The following is a 13,987-nucleotide window of genomic DNA, read 5'->3' on the forward strand; positions in this document are numbered from 1 at the left end:
CGAGTGGGATCCCCCTTGTCCCCTACTGGGGTTTACTATGTAGCTCATTCTCCTGTCAGCTCTCAGGGGAGTTAATGGGGGTGAACTGTGAAAGAGGGTGGCCTGTGGCTGAGATGCAGCTATGCATCTATCAGGATGAGATGATGCTTGGCCCCATTTGCCAGCACTTCTGTGGTGCCTCCCTTCTCATGTCCCGCTTCTTCCTGCATAGCTACATACAATCCCTAAAAAGGAGCGGTAAGGAGCAGTCACCTTGGCAGAATGAATGAGATCATTGACCTTCTTGTGGCACTGTACCCATGTTTGGTGGTTGGGGTGGAGTGGGGGGGGTCGTTGACCGAACGTCTGCAGACCTCCTCTGCAATTTCCATCAAGTCTTGCTTGGCCAGCCGGAAGGATCTCGTCTTGCTATCGCTGGAGAAGAGGACCTGCCATCTTTCCCTTGCAGCCTGGAGAAGAATCTCGAGGGAGGCATCGCTAAACCGTGGGATCAACCTGTGTCTTCCTTCAGCCATGGTTGCTGTAGGCTTGGGTTCAGCTCCTTGCCTATCAGGCAGCCGAAGGGGTCCTGGGGCAGCCAAAGGAACTCTTTCAAAACAGACAGGAGTGGTGCAGGGCTGACAGGCCTTTTAATATGGAGCTAGCACCTGTGAATCCCACCCCGTCGCATAATTTGCAGGGCCCTGCGTCTCCATTATTATAATTGGCCACCTGCCATGTGATTGCAATGGGTTGGCCGTACGTGACAAGCGGCGACGGCATCCACTTCCGGGTCCACTGCCAGAAGACACGATGGGAACACTAAATCCAGCCCTAGTTACAAGCAACCCATTCTGAGCCTTACTAATATGAGTCTTACAGACAGCAGCACATGTTATGTAAAATATGCATCCTTCTTTGATGATTTAATTTGCTGAGTAAGATTGATAATGAAGTAGCCCACAAAGAGATTGATTGCTCATTTAATAGGTTTAGGCTGCACGTTTAATGTTTTGGATATTTAATATCCTCTTCATCTTTCAAAATCTACACATTTAAGATGGCAGGGGACATAAATACAAGATAGTTACGAATAAATCAAAGAGAATAAAGAGAAATTTGTTTATTGAAAGTAGTAAGAGTGTGACACTTGCTACCACAGGAAGTGATTCAGGCAAATAGGTTAGATGCTTTCATTAGGGAAACTAGATGAGTACTTTCTAAATTGGAGACATTGGGAAACCAGGAGGCAAAGTAGGTCTGCAGAGAGGGGGAGTTAAGGTGAGGAAGTGCTAGAGCAGATCTGCAGCTAAAGAATCGGACATGTCCACAGGCTGGAAGACGGTGGCATACCCAAGGACCTTCTGTATAGTTACAGTTACAGAGATACAGCACTGAAACAGGCCCTTCGGCCCACCGAGTCTGTGCCGACCATCAACCACCCATTGATACTAATCCTACACTAATTCCATATTCCTACCACATCCCCACCTGTCCCTATATTTCCCTACCACCTACCTATACTAGGGGCAATTTATAATGGCCAATTAACCTATAAACCAGCAAGTCTTTGGCTTGTGGGAGGAAACCGGAGCACCCGGAGGAAACCCACGCAGACACAGGGAGAACTTGCAAACTCCACACAGGCAGTACCCAGAATTGAACCCGGGTCGCTGGAGCTGTGAGGCTGCGGTGCCAACCACTGCGCCACTGTGCTGCCAGGGCCAGACTACCAGTGGGGCGCCCAAAGCTCTGCTTCAAGGATGCTTGCAAGTGTAATATGAAGGCCCTAAACATTGACTATCACACTTAGAAAGACAAGGGATACATCCTGTGGACTGGTGTGCACTACCACGACAATCAGCAGCTAAGTAGCTTGGCAACAGGCGCCAACGCTGAAAACAACTCATAGTGTCACTTGGCAGCTTCACATGCAGCGTCTGTGGCAGAACCGGCTTCTCAAGGACGGGCCTTCACAGCCATCAACAAATGTACACCAAGAGAATACACCTCACCTAAATGGATTGTTTGCTGTGTCTCATCATTTTTCGTAAATGGAAAGATGCCAACACACTACACTGGAGGGCCAGCTGAGTTTTGATTTCAAGTCCCTTGCATGGGCCTTGCAATTTAATAAAACAAAACAAAATACATCTTCACATTATCAGTGGAATAATGGTATTTCACCAGTGAACATCACTCTCAAGATATTTGGTGATAATGAATATTAATGCATATTTCATATTTTTCCATTACTCTGTATGTTTAAGCTTCCACAGATCCCACAGCCCAGTATTTAATTTTATAAAAATACTGCCGATTTGCTTGGACTCAAACTCTGTCAGTTCAATTGGATCAGAACAGTTTATAATACATTGAAAAACTTACCTCTGCATGCACTTCCTGTCAGCTTTTTCCATTATAAATTCCTCTGTCCACATTTATAGTGGAAACTGCAGAGATAAACTTGGCACCCTATAATCATACCCTCCCACCACTGTGGGTGCTGCTGCACTACTACTGGGATGGTATGCTGACAGTGTGGCAAGTTTACATAGCAGTTTCTGCTACTAATGTGAACAAAGGAACTTACAAGGAAATAGTTTTTAAAAAAAAGAATTCTTTGAAATGTGAACAACGGAGATTATTGAATCACAGCTCAGTGTCCTGGTTCAACTATTTCCCATTTTCTAATTCCATTTCACTTGAAGACCACACATTTGACTTCCTGTTTACACCACCATGGGAGATCAACTCGTCTAAAATAAAAGTGCTTTTACTGTCCTCTGTTGCAACTTTTATTTTGTAAGTGGCAGCTCACTGCAGATTTAAATCTAGTATCAAAATTCAAGCCAAATATTTCCATAACATGCCTATGACAAATGCTAGGAAATGGGAATTAAAAAAAGAAAATACTGGAAAAGCACAGCAGATTCATCAGCATCTGCAAAGGAAAACACAGGCAAACATTTCAGATATCAATCATTAGCAATTTCTGTTTGTATTTGAAATATCTACAATTGAGATTTCATACAGTCTAAAGCCAGGGTATCCTTTCAACGGCTGGTGCACTAGACTGGAAGTGGTTCTGCACAATACTTCTTCTAGACCATAGATCATTGGGTTCTCAGCCACTGTACTGGTCAATATGATCCATCTTGTACTCTACCAATAGGCCAGAGATCAAGCACTAACTTTCCAACAAATAACAGAAGAAAAGTCACTTACCATTTTGGTGCTGCAGGTCCAGTTAGATACCATCAATTGTTGACAATGCTGATGAGATGTGAACTGTCCTACAATGCAGATTGATACTGCCAAGTTGCCGTGAATTGCTTTTAATTCCTCTCAGTGTCATCTCGTACCTGTTATGGAAAATAACTTCCAGCAATGACACAATAATAGAACAGTGAAAATAATGACAGATAAAAAAATGTCTCTGTTACCACCCGGTGAGAAAGGTATCTAGGGTTCCCTCTCAGCCTTCACCTGGTCTTACCGTAACAGGATTTAATTTTAAACACACCGTGTTTTTAGCTCCCCCTTGGTGAATCTTTGTTCACCGCTTTCCAATTATAAGGCAAAGAAACCAGCACAAACAGGCTTTGTTAGGTTTAAAGAAGAAAGATTTAAATTTATTAAACTTAAACTCTAATTCGGTTGACACCTACGGATACACGTCACACCCACACTAGCATGCATACGCGATACACATGTGCAGAGACAGAAAAGAGCAGAAGAAAAAAATAAAGTGAAAAGTTTGAGGCAATATCAGAAGAGTTTTTGTTACGGGTTCTTCGAGCACACTGTAAAGTCCTTGATTGTTGGTAGTTCTTGCTTTTTGTTGGGGCCCAGTACTCATCTTAAACCTTGTTCACTGTAAGAGACTTTTCTCTCTTGGGGGTTCATGTGTCTTCATTGGATTCAGAGGCTTGTGAGAAAGAGATGGGAGCAGGCAAGAGAGATCTTCTCAGTCCAGGAGCCAAAAGACACTCACTGAGTTCAAACTGTTTGTTCAATTCAGAAAAACCCCAGGTTGCCAAGCAGGTTAGTCATGTGACTAACTGGTCTGACCACGTCTTGGACTGTATCACCTTACCAGTCACTGGAATGCTCCTTTTACAGACAATACCTAGTTATCAAGGTCCATTGTGGGTTGAATGTGTCAGGGAATGGCCCTTTGTCCTTCCAAGCACCGTCTGTCAATATGCAAATGCCTTTTCCAACCACAGCTGATTTGTTTAACAAGTCCTTTCTTCACTCCAGTAACAGTTTAAAATCAGTGTTCATGACAAAATTAATGTGCCTCATTCTTGGCAGGTGGGGGCCTAGCAAGGCATCCTCTTTAATTACATAGAACGTACAGCATAGAAACAGGTCCCCGGCCCAACTGCTCTACACCAGTGCTTATGGTCCATATCAGTCTGCTCCCACCCCTTTTTATCTAACCATCAGTATATCCTTCTATTCCTTTCTCCCTCAAGTGCTTTTCTATCTACTCCTTAAATTCACCTATGCTATTAGCCTCAGCTATCCGCTGTGGTAGCGATTTTCATCTTCTAACCACTCTCTGGCCATGCACGCAGCTCACAACTTTCCGTCACTAATATATGGTGCTTTTCTCCCCCCAGACAGGCTAAGAGCAGATTTCAAATCAAAATAATGCAAAAGTTTTAAAACGTCATTGGATGAATGTATGACAAAACAGTGATGACTATTAAGCACCAGAGATTTCTTACCACATAAAGAGGCATGTTGAGAAGCTATCAAATATAAAATAAATTATGTTACTCTTGACTGAAAATTTCATTATAAAAAATCATAGACCCATAGAACGACACAGCACAGGAGGCTGCCATTTGGCCCATCATGTCTGTGCTAGCTCTTTGAAAGCTATCAAATTTGTCCCACTCTCCTGCCCTTTCCCCAGAGACTTGCAATTCTTTTCCCTTCAAGTATTTATCCAATTCCCTTTTGAAAATGATTATTTAATCTACTTCCACCACCCTTTCATGAGTGAATTCCAGATCACAACATAAAATGTTTTACGTCATGAGCTGACCATTATACCATACCTTTGAGATGGTTTTCTTATTTGTTTTTATTCATTCGTGGGATGTGGGCATCACTGGCTAGGCCAGAATTTATTGCCCATCCCTAACTGTCCTGGAGAAATTGGTGGTGAACTGCCTTCTTGAGCCTCTGCAGTCCTTGGGTGTAGGTACACCAACAGTGCTGTTGGGGAAGGGAGTTCCAGGATTTCGACTCTGCGACAGTGAAGGAACAGCGATATAGTTCCAAGTCAGGATGGTGTATGGCTTGAAGTGGAACTTGCAGTTGGTGATGTTCCTATGCATCTGCTGCCCTTGTCCTTCTAGGTGAGGTTGCAGGTTTGGAAGGTGCTGTCAAAGGAGCCTTGGTGCGTGGCTGCAAAGCATATTGTAGATGGTAAACACTGCTGCCACTGTACGTGGGTGTTGAAGGGAGTGAATGTTGAAGGTGGTAGCTAGGGTGCCAGCCAAGCGGGCTGCTTTATCCTGGATGGTGTAGAGCTTCTTGAGTGTTGCTGGAGCTGCACTTATTCAGTCAAGTGGAGAGTATTCCATCACACACCTGACTTGTGCCTTGTAGATGGTGGACAGGCTTTGGGGAGACAGGAGGCGAGTTACTCGTTGCAGAATTCCCAGCCTCTGACCTGCTCTTGTAGCCACGGTATGTGGCTGCCCCAGTTCAGTTTCTGGTCAATGGGGGATTCAGCAATGGCAATGAACATCAAGGGGAGATGGTTAGATTCTCTCTTGTTTGAGATGGTCATTGCCTGGCACTTGTGTGGCACGAACGTAACTTGCCACTTATCAGCCCAAGCCTGGGTGTTGTCCAGGTCTTGCTGCATTTGGACACGGCTGCTTCAGTATCTGAGGAATCACGAATGGTGCTGAACATTGTGCAATCATCAGCGAACATTCCCACTTCTGACCTTAAGATGGAAGGAAGGTCATTGATGAAGCAGCTGAAGATGGTTAGGCCTAGGACACTACCCTGAGGAACTCCTGCAGTGGTGTCCTGGGACTGGGATGATTGACCTCCAACAATCACAACCATCTTCCTTTGTGCTAGGATGACTACAACCATGTGTTGACAAGCTGTCAATATGCAGACATTTGAAGAAACCTCTGAGGAACATATGCAAAATTATGGAGAGGGAGAGCCCTACTGGTCCAACCAGTCTGTTCCATATAATTGTGACTTTGAACTTCTGGTGCTCTCATACCAGTATCAACTTACATTGTTCTGATGCAAACTCATCGACCTGAAATGTAAACTCATTTCTCCCTCCATAGATGTTGCCTGACCAGCTGAGCATCATCCTTTCTAAATTTTTCTCAATGTTGCTGTTCTTTCATTTGAATGCACCGTACCATTAAATTGTTTGCGCAGTATCTAAAAAGGGACAACTTGTGAGGAGTCTGCGTGGTACTTTCAGGGTTGCTGCTCAGCTGCACAGAATACAGGGAACAATGCTGCTGAGTATTTCCAGCATTTCCTGTTTTTTAATCTCAGATTTTCAATATCTGCAATGTTTTGCTCATCTACCTGTATCGTCCTTGACTGGACCATGGACTGGTGGGATGTGCAGTTATTTCTGCAGTATTGCTGTTAAAAGTGAAAGGAAAAATTGGGTCCCCTGAAGCTGCTTACAGGGCAACTTTGGTACAGAGTTATGAGTGTGTGACCACCTTCCCTTAACGGATAAATTTATACCATAATTTCTGCACTGCTGATTTCTGACTTGCAGTAACGCAGACCCAAACATTTAAAAATGGAATCAGGTCCTCAACCTCACCAATGTAATTTAAGAGCCTAAGGAGAAGCAGAGTTCGTTCTGGATGGCATATAACCTCAAAGTGGTGTCAAACAGGATTTTAAAGTGGCTAATTTCTAGAATGCTTGCACCATCTACATACTTTATAGATTGAAGCAGAGTTTTCTTTTCAAATGTTTTGATAGTACCAATGTTGCTACCCTGACTTGCAAAACTTACCTTTCAGGAGCTGCTTGCACGTATGTAATCATTTGTACCCAGAACTCTCTTCTGATAAAACAAAGTATGATTCAGCCTGTATAATTCAGATGTTGTTACTTCAAAGTGTTGTTTCCAGGTACTGGTCTCAGACTAATACCATCATAGTTGCAAAATGATGAATGGATTGGAGAATTTAAAATAAGCATAGATTTCAGGATGAAGATCCATGGGTTACAAGAGTCAGGAGTGAGTTATTGTTCGTGCATAGCTGTGAACATTCAATTCCCATGGATTCTCATCATATTTTGTTTATACCAAGTAGCGAGATGTAAATAATCATTTTAAATATGGCCTAATTTGGTATAAAGTCAAAAGTGGTTCATGTAAAGTCAGTAACAATCATTTTCATTCATTTGGCTAATTTCCAAGATGACACATCCAAGAAATGTAAAACAATATTTAACGGAAATGATCACCTGTGTAGTTTTTTTAAAGTAAGTCTGGAAACAATACTTGAATTTATCAACCAATAAAAGCACGATCATTGTTAGCCCTCCCCTTAATGAGCAGATACAGAAAAAGAAACTGTGATAAACAGGATTGAGAACGGGCCAAGTGTGTGGTCATGAAAATCTCTAAATCATTTTCTAAGACCATTATTTACAGGCAAGAAAAAAAAGACATTGATGACCAAAAGTAATTTTCCAATATAAAGGAGGAAAGAGAGGTGACAAAAGTATTAGGCAATTTTTTTCAACACTTTTTATTCATACCTTGTGTCTACTTTACATTAACTTACATGTGGGTTGCCATAGTAACCTAAACTCTAGTAGGCAAGGTTATTAAAACTAAACCTGCGCACAGCGCAAAGTTTACAATTAAGTTTCATATATGGAGATCAAAACAGTTCTAAAAAAAATGTACCTTATTTTTGAATGCACATCGTGATACTTTGTTACATAATGCCAGGGTATAGTCAAGCCGCACAATCCAAGTTTACCTCATTTCATCTGGTGATGGTTGCATAGCCGACAGGCTAGCATTAGGCAGCATCAGATACACATGCATCTCATTTAAAAAAGAAATATCTGCCTGCAGTGGGTGCCAGGTTTATTTGAACTAAATTACATTATAGTACAGCTTCAGCCAGTTAACGGATATCCTGTTCAATTGGAAGGTTCATTTTAAAATGTTTTTTTCCCTCAGGCACCAGTTCATTCCCCATATGTTTTATAGAGTTTACTTAATTGATACAATGGGATAAATTTTGCACTATCTGGGCACTTCCAAAAAGAACTTCTACTGTATTCTCATACAGATGAAAAGCTTTTGCACATTCTTCAATTGATAACATTGTAGAGTCAATAAAAACAATTAGTTTCCTAGTAATGGACTCCAACTGTTACAGTAAACACATTCATTTGTTCTATTTTTCATGCACTGTCAGTTTAAAAATCTCAATGCAATGATCAATTATGACTACTTTTGTGATTCTTTGCATTATTTAAACAGAAATTAACACAAGTTGAATAACCCACATGAGGCAGACACTGTCTCTTTTAAACTATACTCTCATCATATTCACATTTTCAAATCCTGCATACAGTAAAACAATCATTGTTCAATGTCTTGTAACATGACGGCAATCAGTTAATAAAAAATTCTTACCACACAGTCCTGAAAATGTACAGCCCATAAAACTCCTCTGAAACACAAATTCCTTTGATGTGTTTTGGATTATAATAAAAAGAATTCAACATGTTGATAATGGTGTAGAAGTGTTTATGAAAAGGTAACTGAGTTCGCAAGAGTTTATATAGGCTGTCTATTTTCTTCTGAAATAATACTATATTTAACTTTGAGTTCAAGGAAAAGAAAATACAACAATGCAACTTTTACCTTGAGTAATAAGCAATGGTAAGGAGAATGACTACTGTGGATTGACAGCACACGTATTATAAATTTGACAATAGGTGTGCAACAAAAACAACCATTGCAGTGAGTGCAGTAAGAAATGGTGCAAAGGCTAAGGTCCATGGCCTAGAAATCTCGGTGCGCCCATATTTGGGCACTAAGCGAGGGGGGGGGGTGTGGGTGGCACAAGGCTAGTCCCTGTGCCTGAATATTCCGATCTGAGACACACCCGATATTCCATCCCAGATCTCATTATCATTGTGTGGTGAGCTGGTAATAACAGTTCACCCGTGAAGAAACGAGATGCTGCGACAACAGGGGTGGATAACTGAGAAGGGGGGGGGGGGGGGGCGGCTGGTGATCATGTTGGGAAAGAAGTGGTGGTCAGGGGTATCTTGTTGGTCGCTCTCAGACTGCCTACAGGGCTGCATGTAGGAACTGGTTTTACTGAGTGTAGCTGGCGCCAGCACTAGCTGACTCAGGGCAAACCAATCTGAGGGGGCCTCAAAAGCAAGGGTTAGGCCCATAGTTTAGATATGAATATGATTTTTGGTCTTTACCAATATGGCCAGAGGTGAACTTCCAGCTTGTCATGAGCGTGCACTTTCTACCCCCTATATTCGAGGCTTTAAGAGGCTGTGCAGCCGAATTTCTAGGCCCATATGTGAAAGCAAATACAGCATAAAGGACCATATACAGCACAGCTCTATCTGCTATCAGAAATGGTGACTCCTTTACCTGTAATCTGATTTTAGATTTGAGATTATGCTGAATTTGGGAATGACTGTCAGATGTCTGTTCATCACATTTAACCATAAAACGCAAAAATCAAGAGACAAAAGGTGGGCAAAGTGCATGCCGCAAGAACTTGAACATAAATCTGAGTAAAAGAGATAATGCATGTGCGAGTAGGTCCTGAATGCTCATACACATTATTTGTATCTTTTGCAACAGAGGACACCATTTCTGCAAATACATTTTAGTTCTAAGTAGTACTAATACATTGACATTTCAAAAGTGCTGTATGAATACAAAATGATTAGAAATAACCAATTTCAAAACATTTACTATAATTTATTGGACCAAATCTATTTTACCATTGCGCTATACTTTTAGGATTCTTTTGGTCACAAGTTATTTTCAGGCACAGGGGTCACTTTACCACCTCCATTACATTATGATAATTATATCATGGTAAAAACACACTGTGCTACCTTAAAAAAAGGAATTATGAAACTTCAACCAAATCATCCTTAACTCAAAGTATCACATGTTATACAGAATAAAGTAGAACTAAAATAAACATAAGCAGGTATGTTACCTGATGTAAATAAATACAGAAATCTACCCTTACCAAAAGTTGAGTAGGATTTACTAATTCTCCCATATATTCTATTTTACAATTTCTCCTAAAACCTTGGAAAATCCGAATAGGATGTTTTGCAATTTTTCAAATAGGATAACTACGGGATATTTCAGTAAGGGTAACCCACCAGAAATGGTTCTGGCCCATCTTTATTTTAAGCAAGATAATAGCTCAGTTTTGATGGGAATATATTTTCATTCTGACCTCTTCATTAGTGTCCTGCGAGAAACTCAAATTTGATTCATGGGTTATTACCCAGTGGTCAGTATAGCAATTTTAATTCTGTGTAATTTATACAACTTATCTCTTCCCTTCCAACACATATTCATATACACACTCATTCATTCAGTCACAGCTTGTAAATTTACTCTCAGACCTGCATAACCATTTCATGATCCTGACACTTCTCAATTCCTGCTCGACTGATTTTTGGTGTTACATATGTGTAAACTCTAAAAACAAAACTAGCCATATGTATGAGCTAGTTTAAAAACAAAACGGTTTCAATTCATAATATGCTGGCAATCCTATACAACAGAGAACACAGAATGGGTGTAAGCAGCTGAGCAGCACTAAGATATCCAAAATTATTTTTCTATAGTGTAAATCTATTTTTTTGACTATTTTTGAATTCCATTCCATGAATTGAAAATATAAACTTAAATATTAAAGGCAACACAAAATGTAGCAATGAGTTCAGAATTAAAAAAAAAATTAAATTACTACTTTAGCTCATCAACATGATGCTATATGGAGTGATCAACAACACAAACCTATTGAATCTGATTAATAGCATTACTGCCACTTGATTCTACCAGTCATGCTGAGTGTAGATGTGGTGCGCGACAAAAAGCAAATTGAATGTAGTATGCATGAGAATGACCTGCTTACAGAATATGATGCCATAATTCAGTTAGAAATGGAGTTGTCAGTATTTACCAAAATATCCAAAATCTATGTTGGAATGTGACATTGCCTTTTTCTAGATTCCCAATGAGTTAAGTGGATCATGGGTTGGGTCACGCTGGGCCTGCTCTTAAGACAAAATATTGTGGGCTTAACGATGAATTGCATTGAAATATTCTGTTGATCGGTGACAACAGCACACTGGTATGTCCTTGGGCATATATGTGGATACTATGCAAATATCTCACTGATCACACACATCTCACTTTAATTGATTAAATATTGTTCAATAATTTCTGATTGACAACACAAACTTTGGAACTAATAGAAAGGTTTGTTCTTTTTAGAAAGCATTTTTTAAAAAATGTCATATCAGTCATACTAAAAGCACCTCATATTTTATATCAAATCTTATTGTATTTGACTGCATTGAAATGGAACATATTGGCAGCTGTGTTATAGACCTAATAATCATCCATATAGAAGCACCCTCAGGTAAGGTGCACTTCCAGGGTTAGTTCCTGGAGTCCAATTTCTTTATAAACTCTAAAGCACATTATTCTCCCTCCATAATTCATTGCAAGTCTTTGAAATTTCATTTTTCACAAGACAAATAAAATAGCACAAATACAATCCACAATGCAGCAGCCTGTGCAATGTGAAAACCAAGTTACCACAAATTTCATGTTGAGAAGCATCGAAGCCTGATGACATTCTTTGTTTCCGAAACACCAGAATTCAATTCCCACTTCCCCCAGATAGTCCCTACACTACTTCAAACACATCAGTTCAGGGTGCCCATAGAAATGATTGGCCACAATACTGGCCAATCTTCAAACAAAATGAAGAGGCAAACCCAAATCAGCACCTGTCAACCAACGCACAATACCTTCCAACTCTGTCAGCTCACAGACAAGCGACTGCACAAAAATAAACTATTTAATTTTTTTTGGATTATGTTAATAGGAGATAATTTATTCCATCCCAAACAACTCACAGGCAAGCACAAATTTCCAAGGTCCTATTTTTGAAGATTGTATCGTAGTGGGCCATATTGTTTTCAGAATTCACTTTGAATTTGTTTTATTCTTGCACATACTAATGCATATTATCTACCAATGTTTGTTTAAAGTGTCAGCATGCACAAGTTCAGTGATGATTCTGGGGCCTGGGTGGATTAAAGTGCTTGGCTGTTGCCACTTCATTTTATCAGCTCTCTGCCCCTATTCCACCATGCAGCATGTGTGTTCCTGCACCATGCTCTTGTTATTGCATGTATTTCTGTTCTCAGGAGTCAACCACATCGAATTTTGGTCACTAAACATTATATCCTTGTCTCCTTCATATGCTGTATCAGCAACCATACAGCGTAGTTTATCTGTTCCTAGTAAGAGACTTCAACAAATGGCAGGACACTCCAATTAAAAATCCCATTGAATCCAGTAAGACCCTACCTGGTCTGTGGATCAAATCCCACAGGGAACTTTAAGACAAATCCTTAATTCTTTATTTTTATTAAACTGTGGCTTATTGACTCCTGTTGGGAAATTTAAATCTCATTAAATCAGCCAGGGTCAACATTACATATGTATATAATCAAAAACTGCACTAATCTGTAGTTTTTCAATTTTCTACTAGACAACTGTAGAACTAAAAACTGAACAGACTGACATGCCACACTTCTGCAGAACAGCTAAGCATGACAACACACATCTCAGCTGCCTTGCACTTCCCTGCAATTGCCTCAGCACATCAACAGTACTGATAATAAAACTCTAATCCCCAACAAACTGTTACCATTTCATCAGAGAACACGGAATGCCTCACAGTCAGGTTCCACACATGCACTCTGTGAGCATCAGGTGAGCAATCTGCAGCTTTTAGAGTAACAGAACAGAAACACGCTTTTGCCCTACATATTCTGGGACCTGCCTATGATAGATTGTTTAGTCTGTATTTACAATAATAAATATCTAAGTCAGTCACATCAGGATTCCAGTTACTTTTCTGTAGTTTTTCAATATTCTACTATACAACTGTAGAACTAAAAACTGAACAGACTGACATGCCATACTTCTGCAAGTCACTTGTAACTTCGAACGTCTTCAAGTTTTATCAATACAGATATTCACAGTTTCTTTATCCATTCACTTCAAGCCAGAATCAAGATACTTGATTAATTTTGTTAATAATTACAAGTTGTATAAGTGAACTTTTCATAGGCACCGTGACCTGTAATAATTTCAAGATCCTCACCCTGCTCCTATTTGTGTTTGATGAATACCTTATTTTCACAGAGAGCACACGGGACTTCAATTACATGTCTTCCACAACAGAGACACCCCACAGATTATTACATGCTTTTGTTACATGTTAAAGCTTACAGTACAACATTCTAGGATTTACAACATGAGTGTATAGGCAGATTAGAGTGGTTGTTGTCTTCCCATGATGCTTCAGTGCTGTCAGAACTTAGTTCTGCCACAGTTTGTAATCGGTACAGGATCTTGATTTTTATCAATTGTGATTCCGCTGACTGGGGAAGCAGTCCTGGAGATCCAATTCAGCCTGCGGTTCCAGTGTTTTTACTTTTTTTTTAAATATATATATATATATATATATTTTTATTTATTTATATAATTTATATATAACTATATTGCACACTATTCCCTCTTCGGCCTTGGTAATGCCCATCAGTGAAACCGATCTCGCTTGTCTGTTTCAGAACTGTAATCACGCAAACCGATGCCTTTTTGTAGAGTTACTAACGAGTCTCTCATCTGTAGGATGAATTAAAA

General features: G+C 40.1%; 1 protein-coding gene across 15 annotated transcripts in view; it reads right to left on the reverse strand.

The window, feature by feature from the left end:
• Positions 1–7,750: 7,750 nt before the first annotated feature.
• Positions 7,751–13,987, reverse strand: part of gramd1ba (GRAM domain containing 1Ba) — a 590,058-nt gene continuing 583,821 nt past the window's right edge. For all 15 annotated transcript variants that reach the window (XM_068053903.1, XM_068053889.1, XM_068053890.1 and 12 more), the window contains one exon: positions 7,751–13,969. In XM_068053903.1, coding sequence (XP_067910004.1) covers positions 13,883–13,969 — 87 coding nt within the window. In that variant the 3' untranslated portion in view covers positions 7,751–13,882. The remainder of the gene's footprint in view (positions 13,970–13,987) is intronic.

Source organism: Heterodontus francisci, chromosome 22, assembly GCF_036365525.1.
Source record: "Heterodontus francisci isolate sHetFra1 chromosome 22, sHetFra1.hap1, whole genome shotgun sequence".
In the NCBI taxonomy this organism is placed as follows: Eukaryota; Metazoa; Chordata; class Chondrichthyes; order Heterodontiformes; family Heterodontidae; genus Heterodontus; species Heterodontus francisci.